The sequence below is a fragment of the Staurois parvus genome, unplaced genomic scaffold (assembly GCF_062004578.1).
Source record: "Staurois parvus isolate SC_StPar_1 unplaced genomic scaffold, SC_StPar_1.0 ptg000972l, whole genome shotgun sequence".
Lineage (NCBI taxonomy): Eukaryota > Metazoa > Chordata > Amphibia > Anura > Ranidae > Staurois > Staurois parvus.
The window spans coordinates 118,287-136,494 of record NW_028318768.1 but is presented as its reverse complement, the minus strand read 5'-3'; the positions used below and the strand labels follow the sequence as shown (position 1 = coordinate 136,494).

Sequence of the window (18,208 nt, the reverse complement as noted above, 5' to 3'; positions counted from 1 at the left end):
ATGAAGGAGGTAAAACCTTCCAGAGATCAAATGGTTGACGAGCTCATTTTGAAAAGCAATGTAGAAATCTGTAGAGTAAACTATAACACACTGATATTCTAGGACCACTGCGGATCTTGTTCACATAATGACAGACAGCAGGGGGTGAAATAATCCACATCGTGTATATACAGTGCCCTGAGAAAATATTGAAACCCTTTGAAATTTTCCACATTTCGTCATGTTACAACCAAAACATAAATGTATTTTATTGGGCTTTGATGTGATAGACCAACACAAAGCGGCACATTACTGTGAAGTGGAAGGAAAATGAGAAAGGGTTTTCAACATTTGTTTACAAATAAATATCTGCAAAGTGTGGCGGCATTTGTATTCAGCCCCCTTTATTCTGATACCCCTAACTAAAATCTAGTGGAACCAGTTGCCTTCAGAAATCACCTAATTAGTAAATAGAGTCCCCCTGTGTGTCATGTGATCTCAGTATAATTACAGCTGTTCTGTGAAGCCCTCAGAGGTTTGTTAGAGAACATTAGTGAACAAATAGCATCATGAAGGCCAAGAAACACACCAGACAGGTCAGGGATAAAGTTGTGGAGTAGTTTAAAGCAAGGTTAGGTTATAAAAAAATATCCCAAGCTTTACACATCTCATGGAGCACTGTTCAATCCATCATTCAAAAATGGAAAGAGTATGGCAAACCTACCAAGACATGGCCATCCACCTAAACTGACAGGCTGGGCAAGGAGAGCATTCATCAGATAAGCAGCCAAGAGGCCCATGGGAACTCTGGAGGAGCTGCAGAGATCACATCTCAGGTGGGAGAATCTGTCCACAGGACAACTATTAGTCGTGCACTCCACAAATCTGGCCTTTATGGAGGAGTGACAAGAAGGAAGCCATTGTTGGAAGAAAGCCATAAATCCTGTTTGCAGTTTGTGAAAAGCCATGTGGGGGACACAGAAAACATGTGGAAGTAGGGACTCTGGTCAGAGGAGACCAAAATGGAACTTTTTGGGCTAACAGCAAAATGCTATGTGTGGCAGAAACCAAACACCAAACACAGCATCCCCACAGTCAAACATGGTGGTAGCAACATCATGTTGTGGGGATGCTTTTCTTTAACAGGGACAGGGAAGCTGGTCAGGATTGATGGGAAGATGGATGGAGCCAAATACAAGGCAATCTTAGAAGAAAATTTGTTAGACTCTGCAAATGACTTGACACCGGGGCGGAGGTTCCCCTTCCAGCAGGACAACGTCCCGAAACATCCAGCCAGAGCTACAATGGAATGGTTTAGATCAAAGCATCTTCATGTGTTAGAATGGCCCAGTCACAGTCCAGACCCAAATCCAATGGAGAATCTGTGGCAAGACTTAAAAATTGCTGTTCACAGACCACCTCCATCCAATCTGACAGAGCTTGAGCTATTTTGCAAAGAAGAATGGGCAGAAATGTCCCTCTCTAGATGTGCAAAGGTGGGAGAGACGTCCCCAAAAAGACTTGCAGCTGGAATTGCAGCCAAAGGGGGTCCTACAAAATACTGACTCCGAGGGACCAAATACAAATGCTGCCATGGATCTTGCTTTGTGCAATGGTGCGCAGTCATGTTGGAACAGGAAGGGGCCATCCCCAAACTCTTCCCACAAAGTTGGGAGCATGAAATTGTCCAAAATGTTGCCTTAAGAGTTCCCTTCACTGGAACTAGGGGGCCAAGCCCAACCCTTGAAAAACAACCCCACACCATAATCCCCCCTCCACCAAACTTTACACTTGGCACAATGCAGTCAGGCAACTACCGTTCTCATGGCAACCGCCAAACACAGACACGTCCATCAAATTGCCAGACAGAGAAGCATGATAGGTTCTCTGGAGTGACCAATCTCCACTGCTCTAGAGTCCAGTGGTGGCGTGCTTTACACCACGGCATCCAACGCTTTGCATTGCACTTGGTGTTGTAAGGCTTGGATGCAGCTGCTCGGCCATGGAAACCCATTCCATGAAGCTCTCTACGCACTGTTGTTGGGCTCATCTGAAGGCCACACCAAGTTTGGAGGTCTTTAGCTATTGACTCTGCAGACAGTTGGCGACTTCTGCGCACTGTGCGCTTCAGCATGCGCTGACCCCGCCCTGTCATGTGACGTGGCCTACCACTTGGTGGCTGAGTGGCTGTTGTTCCCAGTTGCTTCCACTTTGTTATAATCCCACTAACAGTTGAGCGTGGAATATTTAGTAGCCAGGAAATGTCACGGATGGACTTATTGCCCAGGTGGCCACCTATCACAGGACCACGCTTGGAGTCACTGAGCTCCTGAGAGCGACCCATTCTTTCACCAATGTTTGTAGAAGCAGTCTGCATGCCTAGGGGCTTGATTGTATACACCTGTGTCCATGGAGGGGATTGAAGCACCTGAATCACATGATTTGGAGGGCGGGGCCAATACTTTTGGCACTATAATCTGTGTGTATATATATATATATATATATATATATATATATATATATACACACACCAAAAAAGGTCAGGTATCTGGCTGCTCGTCCCTATATGAACACATATACCCAAAGAACCCCCACCCAAAAAAAACCCCAATGGGACTTTATTGCAGCAAAGAGGTCATACATATATTCAAGGAGAGATTATAGTAAAAAAGATTTTTTGTCAGCTTTATTACATATACATTTTTTTTACAATGTTAGATAAATGGTTTCTAAAAGGGACATTGCTCTGACAGTTTTCTTACAAAATAATTCTTAATACATAATAAGAGATCACGCAGAAAAGAGAGAAAATACCCCGTCGCGTTTTGATCATTCCACATTTTAGATCTTCCTCAGGGGGCATAAAGAACAGGAGGCTTTCTAGTAAATATATGAACAATCATAAATGACTATACCAAAAAATAAACAAATAATCAAAAATAAACAATATCACATAACCAAAAATTAATACTTACAAAAACGTATGCCAGAGCAAAAAAGAGATGGCTTCCAAGATGGGAGGCTGAAATCCATATTCCGGTGGAATGATCGAAACACGTTGGGGTATTTTCTCTCTTTTCTGTGTGGTCTCCTATTTTGTATTAAGAGTTCTTTTGTAAGAACACTGTCAGAGCAATTTCCCTTTTAGAAATCATGTATCTGACATTGTAAAAAAATGTATATGTAATAAAGCTGACAAAAAAATATTTTTTACTATAAAGTCTCCTTGAATATATGTATGACCTCTTTGCTGCAATAAAGTCCCACTGGGGGTTCTTTGGGTATATATATATATATATATATATATATACAGTTGTGACCAAAATTATTCAACCCCCAATGCTGTAAAGGGGTTTAGGGACTATAGTGTACATTTGGAATTGTATTCAGAATCAAATCCTACAAGGACGTTGTAACTACCCAAATGCAACTAAAATGACATCAATTGTTTATGTAATACAGTAGTAAATGGTTCTTATGTGGTTTCTTCATTGCCACAATTATTCAACCCCTTAAAGACTACCACTCTGAAGAACAGAGGTTCATACAGGTGCTTTCCATCAGGTATTGAAAACACCTGTGGATGTCACCGAGCAGCAATCAAGCATAATAAGCACCAATTAGGCAGCTTTAAAATGACTGTGATACTCAGCTCCTTCTAGACATTTACTGGTGTGGTTACAAACATGGTGAAGGCAAGAGAATGGTCCAGGAAGACAAGAGAAGAGGTGATTTCTCTTCACAGGAAGGGCAATGGCTATAAGAAGATTGCAAAGATGTTAAACATACCAAGAGACACCTTAGGAAGCATCATTCGCAAATTCAAGGCAAAGGGCACTGTTGAAACGCTACCTGGTCGTGGCAGAAAGAAGATGCTGACTTCGACTGCTGTGCGCTACCTGAAGCGTAGAGTGGAGAGAAGTCCCCGTGTGACTGCTGAGGAACTGAGAAAAGATTTGTCAGATGTGGGTACAGAAGTTTCAGCCCAGACAATAAGACGCACACTGCGTAATGAAGGCCTCCGTGCCAGAACTCCCAGGCGTACCCCCTTGCTGTCTCCAAAGAATAAGAAGAGTCGACTGCAGTATGCCAAAAGCCATGTGGACAAACCACAAAAGTTGTGGGATAGTGTTCTGTGGACTGATGAAACAAAATTAGAACTGTTTGGGCCCATGGATCAACGCTATGTTTGGAGGAGGAAGAACAAGGCCTATGATGAAAAGAACACCTTGCCTACTGTGAAGCATGGTGGAGGGTCAATCATGCTTTGGGGCTGTTTTGCTTCTGCATGTACAGGGAAGCTTCAGCGTGTGCAAGGTACCATGAATTCTCTTCAGTACCAGGAGATATTGGATGGAAACGTGATGCAGTCCGTCACACACCTGAGGCTTGGGAGACGTTGGACCTTTCAACAGGACAATGATCCCAAGCATACCTCCAAGTCCACTAGAGCATGGTTGCAGAGGAAAGGCTGGAACATTTTGGAGTGGCCATCGCAGTCACCAGACTTAAATCCGATTGAGAACCTCTGGTGGGACTTAAAGAAAGCAGTTGCAGTGCGCAAGCCTAAGAATGTGACTGAACTGGAGGCCTTTGCCCATGAAGAATGGGCGAAGATACCCGTAGATCGCTGCAAGACACTTGTGTCAAGCTATGCTTCACGTTTAAAAGCTGTTATAACTGTAAAAGGATGCTGTACTAAGTACTAAGATTGAATGTCACTTGGGGGTTGAATAAAACTGATAATGCTGTGAGCACAGAAAAGACATTTGTGGTTATTTCATTATAACTGTTATGTTATATTTGTCTGACCTACAAGTGCCTCTTTAATGTAAATGTAAGCAAGATGACTGAATGATCAAAAGCAATGTCAAACTGGCCAAAACACTCAATTTCAGTGGGGGTTGAATAATTTTGGTCACAACTGTATATATATATATATATACTCAAATTTCAGACATATTGCAATATTGCAAAGTCATCAACAAGGCTTTCTGATTATACCCACTTGAAGACCAGGCCTTTTCTGACACTTGGGGGTTAAATAACTGATGCTGGAAATTGCAAAATCTGGCTCACTTCTTCAGAGAAACCAATCAGCTTCCAGGTTTTATTGCCAAAGGTTATTGAACAAGCTGAAGTTAGAAGCTGATTGGTTTCTATGAAGAAGTGAGTCTGATTTTGCACTTTCCAGCTTTAGTAAATAAACTCCTTTTTGTTTACATGTAAAAATCACATTTTTTTTGCTAGAAAATTACTTAGTATCCCCAAACATTATATATATATATTTTAGCAGAGGCCCTAGAGAATAAAATGGTGTGGTTTGAAATTTTTTATGTTGTGTGGTATTTGCACAGCAGTTTTTTCAAATGCAAATTTTTAGATAAAATATGCTTTAACCCCTTCCAGTCCGGACACTTTCCCCCCTTCCAGTCTGGACACTTTCCCCCCCTTCCAGTCTGGACACTTTCCCCCCCTTCCAGTCCGGACACTTTCCCCCCCTTCCAGTCCGGACACTTTCACCCCCTTCCAGTCCAGGCCAATTTTCAGCTTTCAGCACTATCACACTTTGAATGACAATTGCGCGGTCATGCACCACTGTACCCATATGAATTTTTTTGCATTTTTTTAGATAGATAAAGCTTTATTTTAGTGGTATTTATTCACCGCTGGGATTTTTATTTATTTTTTGCTATGTAAATTAAAAAGTCCAAAACTTTAGAAAAAAAGTGTTTTTCTTATAAAATTTTGCAAATAAATAGTATTTCATCATGAATCTTGGCCAAAATTTATTCTGTTATATTTTTAGTAAAAAAAAACAAATTAGTTTATAACCAAAAATTATAACTTTTAAACTTTTTTTTACATTTTATTTTTATTATTTTTTATATTACACTGTACTACTTGTGGAGGGTGATTAAGATTTATTTATTTTTTTTACACTGATTGCTTTTACACCCTAAAGGATGTAAAAGCAATTATTTCTCCTCTGTGGCTGCATTCTTGCAGCCATTGAGAACTACTGTGTGAGATGTGATTGGTCACAGCTTGTCACATGGTACAAGGCTGTTGTGAATAGCCCTGTACCATGTGACCTCTGTGATCATTCACAGATTTCACACGTAGTAAGCAATGATGTCAGAAGTGACATCTTGCTTACTACTCTGTGTCAGGAATGGACTCAGCACTGGTGGTGGGACTCACCTGCCGTGTGGGCTGCAGTACCAGGGCTGACCAGCGGGTGCTCTCAGCAGCCAGAAGCTCACTTCTGCAGTCAGCCAACACCTGGGGCTGATTACAGCAGGTGTATTTAAGGAATGACCAGGCCTGTGATCTGTGCCTTGGTGTAAATGTTTTCCCATGAGCCCCTGTATCCTGTTCCTGTGTTGCTGTATACTCCGTTGCCGACCTCTGCTTGTTACTGATCCTGCTCTTCTCCTGTTTAACCCCTGGCTTGCCTGACTACTCTTCTGTCTGATCCCTGGTACTGTATTTGCTCGCACCCTGCTGAACCTGGCTTGTGACCTGACCATTCTTAGCTCGCTCCTCTTGTACCTCGCTGCACGCATAATACCGACCCGGCCTGTCTGACCACGCATACTGTACCCGACCTTCCATCCATCCATCCGGCTCAGATCAGACCAGTGTATCTGTCTGCCTCTTCCAAATTAGATTCCGTTCCTGCACTCCCCTGTCAGTATTCTCTACTACCGCAGGTCGCACTCGGGGGTCGCGACCTGGTTCCAGTCTGCACCAAGTCCATCCCCACCATCAGGGGCCCTGGTGAACATCAGGCTAGGACTTAGACCCCGCGCCCTGAGGGCGTCCGTGCGGTGGGCTGCTAGAGACTCTGCCAGGCGGCTTAACAGTACCAAACGGCCTGCCTGACCATTCCACCTCTCCAGCCCTGACTACGCCTGTGATCTTGAAGCCTGCTACTTCTCTGTGTCAGTCCACACATTTCTGGTCACACCCGGATCCCTAACACTCTGCATGTGATCACTGATTGGCCAATCAGTGATCACATGATCGGGACCTCGCACAGAGGTCCCATCCGACAATCGGTGTTCCACTGTGTCCGGAGGGCATTGGATCGCGGTTCTGCGTACGCCCAGGGAGCACGCACAAGCAGGGTGCGGGGAGGCCGTTTATAAATGGCCACCTGATCCTGCACTGCCACCATCCAGCCGTTTATATACAACGGCCGGACTGGAGGTGGTTAATGAATTTTAATGCACACAAACAGAATATAACACCCACTTTTTGGTACAATATAAAAGATGATGTTACACCAAATAAATCGCTAACTAATATTTCTCACTTTAAAATTGCACACGCTTGTGGAAAGGCGCCAAATTATGGTATTTAACCATTAGCCGCCCGGCCAATGGCCGTTTGGCGGCTTCAAAACTGTCTCTGCACTCCGGGTGCACGCCATTTGGCGTGCTCCCGCACATGCGCAGTTTGCGCTAATGCAGAGCAGCGCAGCAGTGCGATCTGTCACCGGCCGTGCACCTCGGACACGGCCGATGACAGATCCGAGTACCGGCTCCCGTTGCTGGTACCATGTGACCTGCTGTGACCAATCACAGCAGGTCACATGACAGTTGTATACAATGGATGGCTTCATTCATGATGCCTTCCATTGTATACTAGTGCCTAGCTGTGAATGGTCACAGCTAATCACATGCACATGTCATGTGATTAGCTGTGACCAAATCACAGCTAAGCACAAAAAAAAAAAAAAAAAAAAAGCTGAATGAATCGATTTCATTCAGGTAAATGCTTGCTTATAGCAAAGTAATTCTTTGCTATAAGCAAATTGTGTAAAAAAAAAAAAAAAATACTGATCACTTCCCCAAAGTAGTACAATGTTACTATGGTAACATTGTACTACTTTGGTCATAGTAAAATATGAAAAAAAAATCTTAAAAAAAATTTAAAAAAATGTAATAAAAAATTAAATATAATAAAAAAAATTAAAAAAAAATGTATATTTTTTTTCATACTGTCACCAGTCAGTGTCCCTGTTCACCGCCATGCCAGTTATATGATGACGCTGTACTGCACTGGTGACAGTATGTAAAAAAAAAAATAGTGAAAATAATTTTTTAAATTTTTTCATTTTCCAAAAAATTATGACAAAAAAATACAACTTCAAAAAACTCGCCATGCCTCTTATGAAGTACGTCGGACTGTCTACTCTGCAAAAAGGGGTCATTTGGGGGATATCTGTACTATTCTGACATTCTTGGACCTCAAGAAATTAGATTGGCCGTCAGTACTTCAGGATTGATCAATATTCAGATCTATACCATAGTTTGTGAACTCTATAACTTTCCTACAAACTAAAAAATACATCCTAATTTGGGCTATTTTCACCAAAGACATGTAGCAGAATACATCTCGGCCTAAATTTATGAAGAACAATTATTTATTTGTAAACTTTTATAACAGAAACAAAGAAAAATGTGTTTTTTTTTCAAAATTTTTGGTCTTTTTTTGTTAATTTAGCAAAAAATAAAAACCCCGGCGGTGATTAAATACCACCAAAAGAAAGCTCTAGTTGTGTGAAGAAAATGATAAAATTTTAGTTTGGGTACAATGTTGTATGACTGCGCAATTGTCATTCAAAGTGTGAGAGCGCTGAAACCTGAAAAATGGCCTGGGCAGGAAGGGGTAAAATTGCACAGTATTGAAACGGTTAAAAATCTCCATAGGTGACGCTTTAAAAGCCTTTATAGGTTACCAGTTTACATTTTTTTATTTACATTTTTTTATGTTTATGCTGTTTCTTTAATTTTTTTAAAATTCATTTTATTGCCACAAGCAATGCAAATATCTCCTGTAACAGCAATAGGCAGTGACAGGTACTCTTTATGGAGAGATCTGGGGTTTATTAGACCCCAGATGTCTCCTCTGCTCTTAAAAGCATCTGATCACACCAAGATCATTGTGATCAGATGCTTTAACAATTTAGATGCAACCACAGAGACCTTTCAGTCCTCGATCAGCTCTATGTTAAGCTGGTGGGATGGCAGTGTGGTAAGCGGTGTGTGTGTGTGGGGGGGGGGAGGTGACCCCTTCTGCCTCTTGTAGGGGGGGGGGTGACCCCTCCTGCCTCCTGTAAAAGTAGTCCAGCGGCTAATTTGCCTCTAGGATGGCTTTTACAAAAAACGAATCGCCTAAAATGAAAAAAAAACAACATTGGTATTATGCCTTCAGCTGCTTGTAAAGTAATGTATTACTATGGTGGAATCATTCCCTTTAACCCTCAGATGGGGAGAGGGTTGGAGGGCAATAATAATCTACTTTATAGAAGTGCTGAAGAATAGATGTGGATGAATGCTTTGCACCATTACCTAAACAAAAGTCCTGATACATTGGCTGCAGCTTTAAGGGGGTATATAGGGCAAACAGCCCAAAGCCAATCCCCTACCATACCCTGAGGAAGTCCCAGTCAGGAAGCAGGATGAAACCTGTAGGTGTTGGGGACCCAGAATCCAGCTTAGCATGCAAAGGACACACAGCATTGCACTGGATATTACAAGGATAATGTACATGCAGCATTGCACAGTGGTATCAGGCAGCTAAATCTCCAGTTCATGTGGACCACCAAGGAGTGGTGAGACCCATGCAATCCAATCCAGGCTGGACTCACTGTCATAGGAGTGACTTGTATGCCACTTAGGACTCACCCACGCATACAGTGGGCCCCACCTCAGTGTATCAGTGTATGTATAGTGAACTGATTTTAGTGTTGCTTTTTGGATTGCCATATTGCATACTGTGCATTTCCCGTTGTCACCATCTATCTTGCAGGGTATCCAGGTCCAGTATTCCATCATCAGCAGGAGGGGGGTGGGGGTGTACCAGGAAGAAAGGGATCATTCGCAGGGTTGCTGGGGGGGGGGGTGCAGGTAGAGAGGGTATAGACACACAGCCAACACTGTTTAAGAGGGTGGGGGCCAGAGGCTAGTATGGGATGGGGGGGGGGGGGGGGCTATAACCCAGGTTTACTGGATATGTTTGGTTACAATTTTTATACTTTTTTCATATTACATAAATATTAAATATTTGCCACAAGTTGGTGACCTATCTGTTTTCTTTTCTGTTGGATACTTCACCCTGGTAAGCTGCAATGAATATGTACATGATGCGGTCTATAGGTGGTTACAGCGGACTTTGCACTCCATGCAGTCTAGCCCAAATCTCAATGTAAGGTACTACAACACAGTGTAATAACATCTTATAGTGACATTTGGGCTACTTATCATTCCTTGGGATCCTGTCGGATGGAAAGTGGTATTACCCATCTATAAGTGCTGTAGATGAAAGGCAAGTATAACAACTAACTTTATTTCCACCCCAGGTTGTTGTTTTTTTTCTAGTTTTTCCAAGCATGTGATCCCACCCCATGTGACACCAATGATGTCACATGGGGCAGGGTCACTCCGATGATGTCCCCGGCTGGCCCCGCCCCCTACTTATTTAAGAACTGTCAGCCTGGCTCACTGCATAAGGCTGGAAGGTTTGTTTTTTTTTTTCGGGTCGCCGCCGCCTGACACCGTGATTGACGTTGGATCTACTTCGGGGGATTTTGTTTTATTAAAAAGACTTGTCAAAGACCCTGTACTGTGGTTTTTTACACTACACTTTTGCTTTTTTTGTGAATGAGTAGCGGTAACATGTACTGCATACTCATTCAGGTAGGGGGGGCGGGATCTGGGGGCCCCCTTGTTAAAGGGAGCATCCAGATTCTTATAAGCCCCCCACCCGTAGACCCCCCCCAACCAGGGTTGTGGGGAAGAGGCCCTTGTCCCCATCAACATGGGGACAAGGTGCTTTTGGGGGGGGGGGCCCTGGGGCCCTGCCCCAAAGCACCCCCCCATGTTGAGGGCATGTGGCCTGGTATGGTTCAGGAGGAAGGGGGCGCTCACTCATCTCCTCCCCCCTTTCCTGACCTGCCGGGCTGCATGCTCGGATAAGGGTCTGGTATGGATTTTGGGGGGAACCCCATGCTGTTTTTGTTTTTTATTGCAGACCTTTATTTTTACATTCAGCTGTCAAAATTAAATATTATCTAGACATTCTAAATAAGTAAAATCATTACAGAAATAATTATAAAGGATAAGAAACAAAAATAGAATCACTAGAACTAAGGAAATCAAATTAGAATACATAAAGATATGCCGAGTGCTGGTTGTCACACACAGGAAATGCGACCGAGTGCCGGCTGTCAGAGGAATCCACACAGATTACTACTGACCAGTGGCTAAAAAGAAAGCGCCCACAGAGGACATCTAAAATGTGTTCTGCACATGCGCATTTGTATCTGCCATAGACGCTGGAAAAGCGTCTAGTTTTTTACTGTGACGACTTGCTTTTAAAAAACACATTTTTACACATTTTAAAAATTTTTGAAATGTCAGATATTGTTTAAAGTGAAGTCCTGATATTTGCAAAGCAAATTTCAATGTGAACGTCTCTGCAGTGATTTTTCATGGTGTTAGACGTGCTTCTTAGCAAGTCTGCTTTTTGGGTCTGAATTCCTGGGCTGTGTCTCGTTAGTAAATTCGATTGGGCGTCTACTTGCTGACGCTTTCTTTAGTAAATGTCTTTGCCGTCTAAAAGTAGATGGTCGCTATTAAAAAGTAGACTCTTGCCCACGGAAATGTGCCTAGGCACAATAGTAAATCAGGGTCTGTATGTTCACATAATTTTAACTTATTATAGGATATTTGATTGTAAAATTTCATTTGGTTAATATTTAACGAGTTGAGCACTGCACTTTCTGTTGTACACTTTATATGAAATGCCTGGTATCAGGGTATAGTGTTCAGCTGCTATTTTTTTTGTAGTTTTCACCTTTTTTTTCTGAGCGCAGGTTTTGGGATATATTGATATTGTCTTGTATTATATGGCAAGGTGTGAGCAACCTTGATTGAATCTGCTGCTGAGGAATGTTAAAAAACACAAAAAAGAATCAGAAGACCCCTGCATTGTGGACGGCTATTGTGTTTTTTAACATTCCTCAGCAGCAGATTCAATCAAGGTTGCTCACACCTTGCCATATAATACAAGGTTCTGACAGGTAGGCTGTACGGGGCTCCAATGATTTGTAACAGTGGCCCTGATCACATCTAAGATTGGTAAGCAATAATTATGTTTTTCAGAGCTCTTCATCACACCACACATGGGAGAGTATCCAACTCCTTTCTCACATGTCACTCCAGACTGATCTTCCACAGTACAGACAGCATGTTCCTTCACATTCAGAACTACCTTCCCCTGAGAAATGCCTTAATAGCCGTCCACAATGTAGGGGTCTTCTGATTTGTTGTGTTTTCTAACATTCCTTAGCAGCCGTCTATCGAGGTCACTCGCGCCTTGCCATACAATACAATAAACTTTATTACATAGGCAGCTTTAGGAGACCCTCCACCCCACAGCTTCTCTCTGATGCATTTTGCTCCTTACTGGGGCTTAGTTGTAGAGTAAGTTTGCTCTGAGTGGAAGTTTGGAGTGAAATGTCTTTCATAGCTGCTTATTCTATGGAAAAGCAGCATGTGGAGTGACCTTGATTGAATTTATGAAGTGAGCGAGATAATGGATCCCAGACCATTGCCGGAACACACAGCTGGAGAGAGAGAGACGCAGGACCTAGAGCCATGCTGAAGAACTGTATAAGTGAATGTTTCCTTAGGAGTGATTCTGATTTGACACAATACCATAACAAGAATGACATATCCTCTGAACAGGGGCGAATTTGCCACCAGGCAAACAAGTCACTTGCCTAGGGTGGCAGTTTTCAGGGGGCAGCACATCCCCCAAGAAGAAGGGATGAAAGAAAGGACACGCACACCATAAGAACCAGGTGGGCTTAGAGAGCAGCTGTGGGCTGCTTGATGGTGTATGTAGAGCCTGACCCTTGTTCCTGGGGATGTCTGGAGCTGTGAAGATGAGTGTCTTTCTCTCTATCACTGGGGCGGGGGCTAGTGGAAGGCTCTGCCGGGTGGGGAGTAGGGGCGTTGTTGGTCAATGTCAGCAATGTCAGACTCTCTCCGTGGGAGGGGGAAAGGGGGGGGGGGGTGTTGGTGTCCGTGGGGGCAAACGATTTTTGTGTTGCCTAGGGTAGCACAAAATGTAAAAACATCACTGCCTCTGAATCTTTGTGGCTGCTTATGAATCTAGTAAATGTACAAACTGTGGAGGAGTGTGATCAGAAGTACCTCTAGGCACTATACCTATATGATCAGTTATATTTATAATAACTACTACACCAAATATTAGATCTGGAGGCTGAGCGACTCATGTATAATACATACACTATATCACCAAAAGTATTGGCCCCGCCCTCCAAATCATTGTATTCATGTGTTCCAATACCCTCCATGGCCACTGATGTATACAATCAAGCCCCTAGGCATGCAGACTGCTTCTACAAACATTGGTGAAAGAATGGGTCGCTCTCAGGAGCTCAGTGACTCCAAGCGTGGTCCCGTGATAGGTGGTCACCTGTGCAATAAGTCCATCCGTGACATTTCCTGGCTACTAAATATTCCACGCTCAACTGTTAGTGGGATTGGCAATATAGTGTCGGTTATTTCCATCTCCATACAGCAGACTGTCCAGTCTAACAGACCAGAGCTGGATCTGGCCAGTGATATAGGGATGTTCTTTGTTGCATACAATACAGATATCTTCTTATTAGCAGCCTTACCAATTTACTGGCATGTTCTCATACATAAGAGCTTGTATTCCTGTGTCATATACAATTAAAAAAAAACACGTATCCAAATTGTGAGGCTATACTTTCAAACAAAAAAAAAGTAGGGTTTTCTGAGGCACAACTCACACAACAGTATATTTAGAAAATTACAAATATTTTATTATATTGTATAATTCCATCAGTAAACAAATAACTGACATCCTAAAAACAAACTACACTAAAGCCCCCGATTGTCAAGATCTATCACTCATCAAATGATAAACATAAAAGCGTCTAGGTCAGTCAATCTCAACCAGAATTCTGTAGAACCCTAGGGTTCCTCCTGAGGTTGCTAGGGGTTCCTTGATGTGTGGCTGATTGACCTTCTGTTTGATGGTCCCTGCACAGTTTTAGGTCCAACGCCACTTGGGAGCTCCAGTTCCATGAGCCCAAAGCTGTTTTTAAGGGTTGCATTGTGACCACCAGTGCAACAGGGACGTTCTTCCCACTGGTCACCAATGAATTGGTTTTTGCAAGGATTCCCCAAAATCTGAAAATTATTTCAAAGGTTCATTTGCAGTACGAAGGTTGAATATGGCTGGTCTAGGTGGACAGTACCACCTATAGCTTTTCTTGGTGTTTCCTACATGACAATTAAGGATAGAGTCCATGTAGCTCTATGTGTTTCTTGGATTATATTCCACTTCTTCAGAAGACAAGAGGGGGGGATAGTTGCTCTGGCAGTCATCCAGAGATATAGCAACCACTTAGCCTGAATAATCCAAGAGGGCAAACAAAATGGGGAAACCAGGCATGCAAACCCCCCAAGGTTAAGGGCAGCCTCCACAATGGCATCATAGATAAGTATATTATTTGGTTAGTTCTTTAGTTGGTGGACATACACAAACTATAGGATGAACTTATGTTTGAGGAACATGATCATGCAATCCATCAAGAGTGACAATGGGAAAATATACCTTAAGGGAAGGTGGTTGATGTTCATTAATGGAAGGTACCATCAGTAATCCCATTGTGACATGTGCAGCACATATCCAAGGTGTCATCTGGGGATTGCACCTCCTGAATGACACCTTGGATATATGCTGTATATATTGAAATGGTGGGTGGTGGGTCAGAGGGAGACATTCTAAAGATGGGGGGTGTTTTGTCTGAGTGGGATGCCATGTTGTAGCTGGGAGAGGGGAGTGGATAGCAGGATGGCGCTGTGAGCGGGAGGTGGGGGTGGATATTGAGGTATATGGGAGGAAACTGAATGACCTAGGGATTTGTTTTACAACCTTTCCAGCAACTCAGTTGAGTACTGCTCGGAACTTGATAAAGAGGGCATGCCCTGAAAGCCTGTCCTGTAAACTGTATGTAAGTGCAAATAAAAAAAAGTACCATGGACAGTACTCAGTTGTTTCTGTCGCAAGTGCACTAATGCGGCTACAATCTCCTCCAGCAACTCAGTGAACCGCAATACCTGGAAGATGCATTACAGTCCCATGTAGCATATATGACACCAGATCACACAAACACGTGTCACAAGAGTTATCATGCATTGCGGTGACACACACAGTAATGGTGGTCGTGAATGAGCCCTCACCTTTCTCTACACACTCCTTACAGGCAAGAATGGATTCCAACCAACCCACTCGAAGAGAATGTCTTCTAAAGACACTTAAACAGATGGAGAAGAATAAATTTGAGGAATTCAAAGCATGCCTGATGGATGAAGAATTTCTTCAAAGACACAAACTTAAGGCAATGACCACTTCAGACTTTAAGGACAAGACCACCATTCAAGTGTCATCACTTCTCATCAGACGCTACACAGAAAATAGAGTACTGCGCATTACTTATCTGGTGCTGGAGAGAATTGGTGAGAAACAGCTTGCAAAGGACCTCAGGTTAGTAAATTATAGATGAAACTATAAAGAATTGCAAAGTAAGATCTAAGAAATGCCATCAACTATACAGGAATATAGAGATACAGGACGGGATGGGGGTGCGGTGACAGCGCAGTGTGGGGGGTCAGTACAGGAATATAGATACACAGGACGGGATGGGGGTGCAGTGACGGCACCGTGTGGGGGGTCAGTACAGGAATGTAGATATACAGGATGGGATGGGGGTGCAGTGACGGCGCCATGTGGAGGGTCAGTACAGGAATATAGATATACAGGATGGGATGGGGGTGCAGTGATAGCGCCGTGCGGGTTGTCAGTACAGGAATGTAGATATACAGGATGGGATGGGGGTGCAGTGAAAGCGCCGTGCGAGGGGTCAGTACAGGAATATAGATATACAGGACGGGATGGGGGTGCAGTGACAGCTTTGTTTGAGGTATCAGTATAAGATGACTTTGGGGGCGCATAGATATCTGCGAATGCATCTGACACCAATTACATGCAAATGGCTGCGATTCACTTTATGGTTATACTATGTTCTCTCTAGAGTAGGTCATACACACTGATACTAAGGGGTCTATCTGGTATTATAACAATTGTTGGACCAGTGTCACAAGCTGGGCTCAGCCCTAATGCATTCTGGTCATATTTTGCCTAATATATTTATTTCCTATGGTCCTCACCTCCATTTAATGGCCATGATATGGTTGCCAGATTGAGGTTTTTCAGGAAATATGTTTATTATGGCCACTATATATAGGTGAAGATCAGATGAAATCAGCATATTAGGCAAAATAAGGCCAGGATTTGTAAGAGATAGGTGAATGCTTATGACATTAGCCCAACAATTATTTTATACATATTCTATTGTGTCTTATCTCATTTTACCTTTTATAATTAAAGAGCTGGGTTATGTAGTTACTCCAAATATTAATTGTTGTGTGTCTACAGTTCAGGCTGAAGGAGTGCATTATAGAGGGTGCCAATGTCCTCCCACTTGACATGCACCAAAAATTCACTCATTGGAGGCAAGTTTGAATATATAAGATGAAATTCAGATTTATCACCAAAATGCATTAAATCATGGTTGGGCTTTTAGCACATCTGAGTCAGTGATTCTTGTGCTTCCATTTGGATTTTAAAGGTTCATGGAATAAGAGTAACTTTTCGTTTTCTAGTATCATTTTATACCCTTTTTTTAACAGACTTTATCTTGACACCAACTGAGTTAAGACATAAGACATTGATGCCACCTTCCTAAGAAAGCTCTAGACCATCACCAATCAATCATGGTTCCTCTCCTCGCCATGAAGACTCCAGGAAACATGGGTGGAATGGTGGTTATGTGGATAGTAAATTTGCTTTGTAGGTTTAAGAAGGGGTACCTTTGCCTGGGTTTGTATGTTCTCCCTATAATTCTGCTGATTTCTTCCTCAATACCCAAATTGAACAATTAATTGTTTTCCTTCCTATGTTAGTTTTAGCATGTGTTGGATTCATAGGCACATAGGTCTCTGAGCTCCATCTGGAGACAGGGACTGACATGATTTGTACTTTGTAAGATTCTGCATAATCTGCTAATGCTCTATAAGAATGAAAAATAAAAAAAATGAAGTATTTTGCCAGAATGCATTTCTTTTATTATGTTGAAAATAATTAAAATGTTAAAGGTATTGGGCCATTTGACAAACAGAGATTAATGGAGTTGTTCCTTAAAGCGGTAGGAATCTCAGCATAAAAAAAGCCATAATTTACTTGTATGCACAGCATACTAGCACATTATGACAGACATACCTGTCAAAAGAAGCCCTCCACCACTACACTGCCATAGCTATTGCTGGCCCCAGCACTTCTATCTTTACTCTATCTTCCTTTCAGAGTTCTGTCTCTTCAGCTACTTGAATGGCTGGGATGTGATGGTGTCACTCCTGCGCATGTGCATGGATGTCAGATCACCAAGGCGGTTGCTGTAAATATCATCTAAGTTGTGCATGCATGACCCAGATCATATCACCACTTACAGGTGGGGGGACATATATGACAGAAGAGACTATTAGGGTGTCTCCTGTAATGAAAACTGCTCTTGTTATATCCTACTTTTTCATATGACCAACCATTGTAGATCAATCCTTTTTTATGTCTATAGATTTGTTCAGGTATATATGAAGAGAACCTGTAAGAGCAATGGATCATTTCTATGCATTCCCTACGGGAATTTTGCCTTTACCAGAATGATTATTTCATGAGTGATGAAGCTCATCTGTCTGGCATATAAGGCTAAAGATATTCTGGAGGCTCCCCTGAGTTTTAGGTCCCCCTAGGCTTTGCATGGCCAAGCAACAAGCATTTTTCCCCATCTTTACTCACTCAGAGGTAGTAAACAGTCCTTGAGCTTGTTTGTAGGGTTTTATTAAGGGGTTGATACGTTGGATGGGGTCTAGGGGGTATATGGGATGCACAAGGAACTGAAGACTTGAGGACAAACTTCTTAGCAACCTGTATACTGTACAAAAAGATGTGAATCCAAAAGAAATAGCACTGTCTCTTTTAAGGAGCACTGAAGTCCCATTGGTGTACTTCCTCAGACCCCAGATGAATCCTCCTCTTC

The 18,208-nt window shown here is 42.6% G+C and overlaps 1 protein-coding gene across 1 annotated transcript in view; it reads left to right on the top strand.

Moving 5' to 3' along the window:
* The window catches only part of LOC149441576 (uncharacterized), a 151,856-nt gene extending 135,029 nt beyond the window's left edge, over nucleotides 1-16,827 (top strand). Inside the window, exons 11-12 of the mRNA XM_089657154.1 lie at nucleotides 15,320-15,600; nucleotides 16,806-16,827. Of these exons, the coding sequence (XP_089513280.1) occupies nucleotides 15,320-15,600; nucleotides 16,806-16,827 (303 nt within the window). The remainder of the gene's footprint in view (nucleotides 1-15,319; nucleotides 15,601-16,805) is intronic.
* Nucleotides 16,828-18,208: the final 1,381 nt, after the last annotated feature.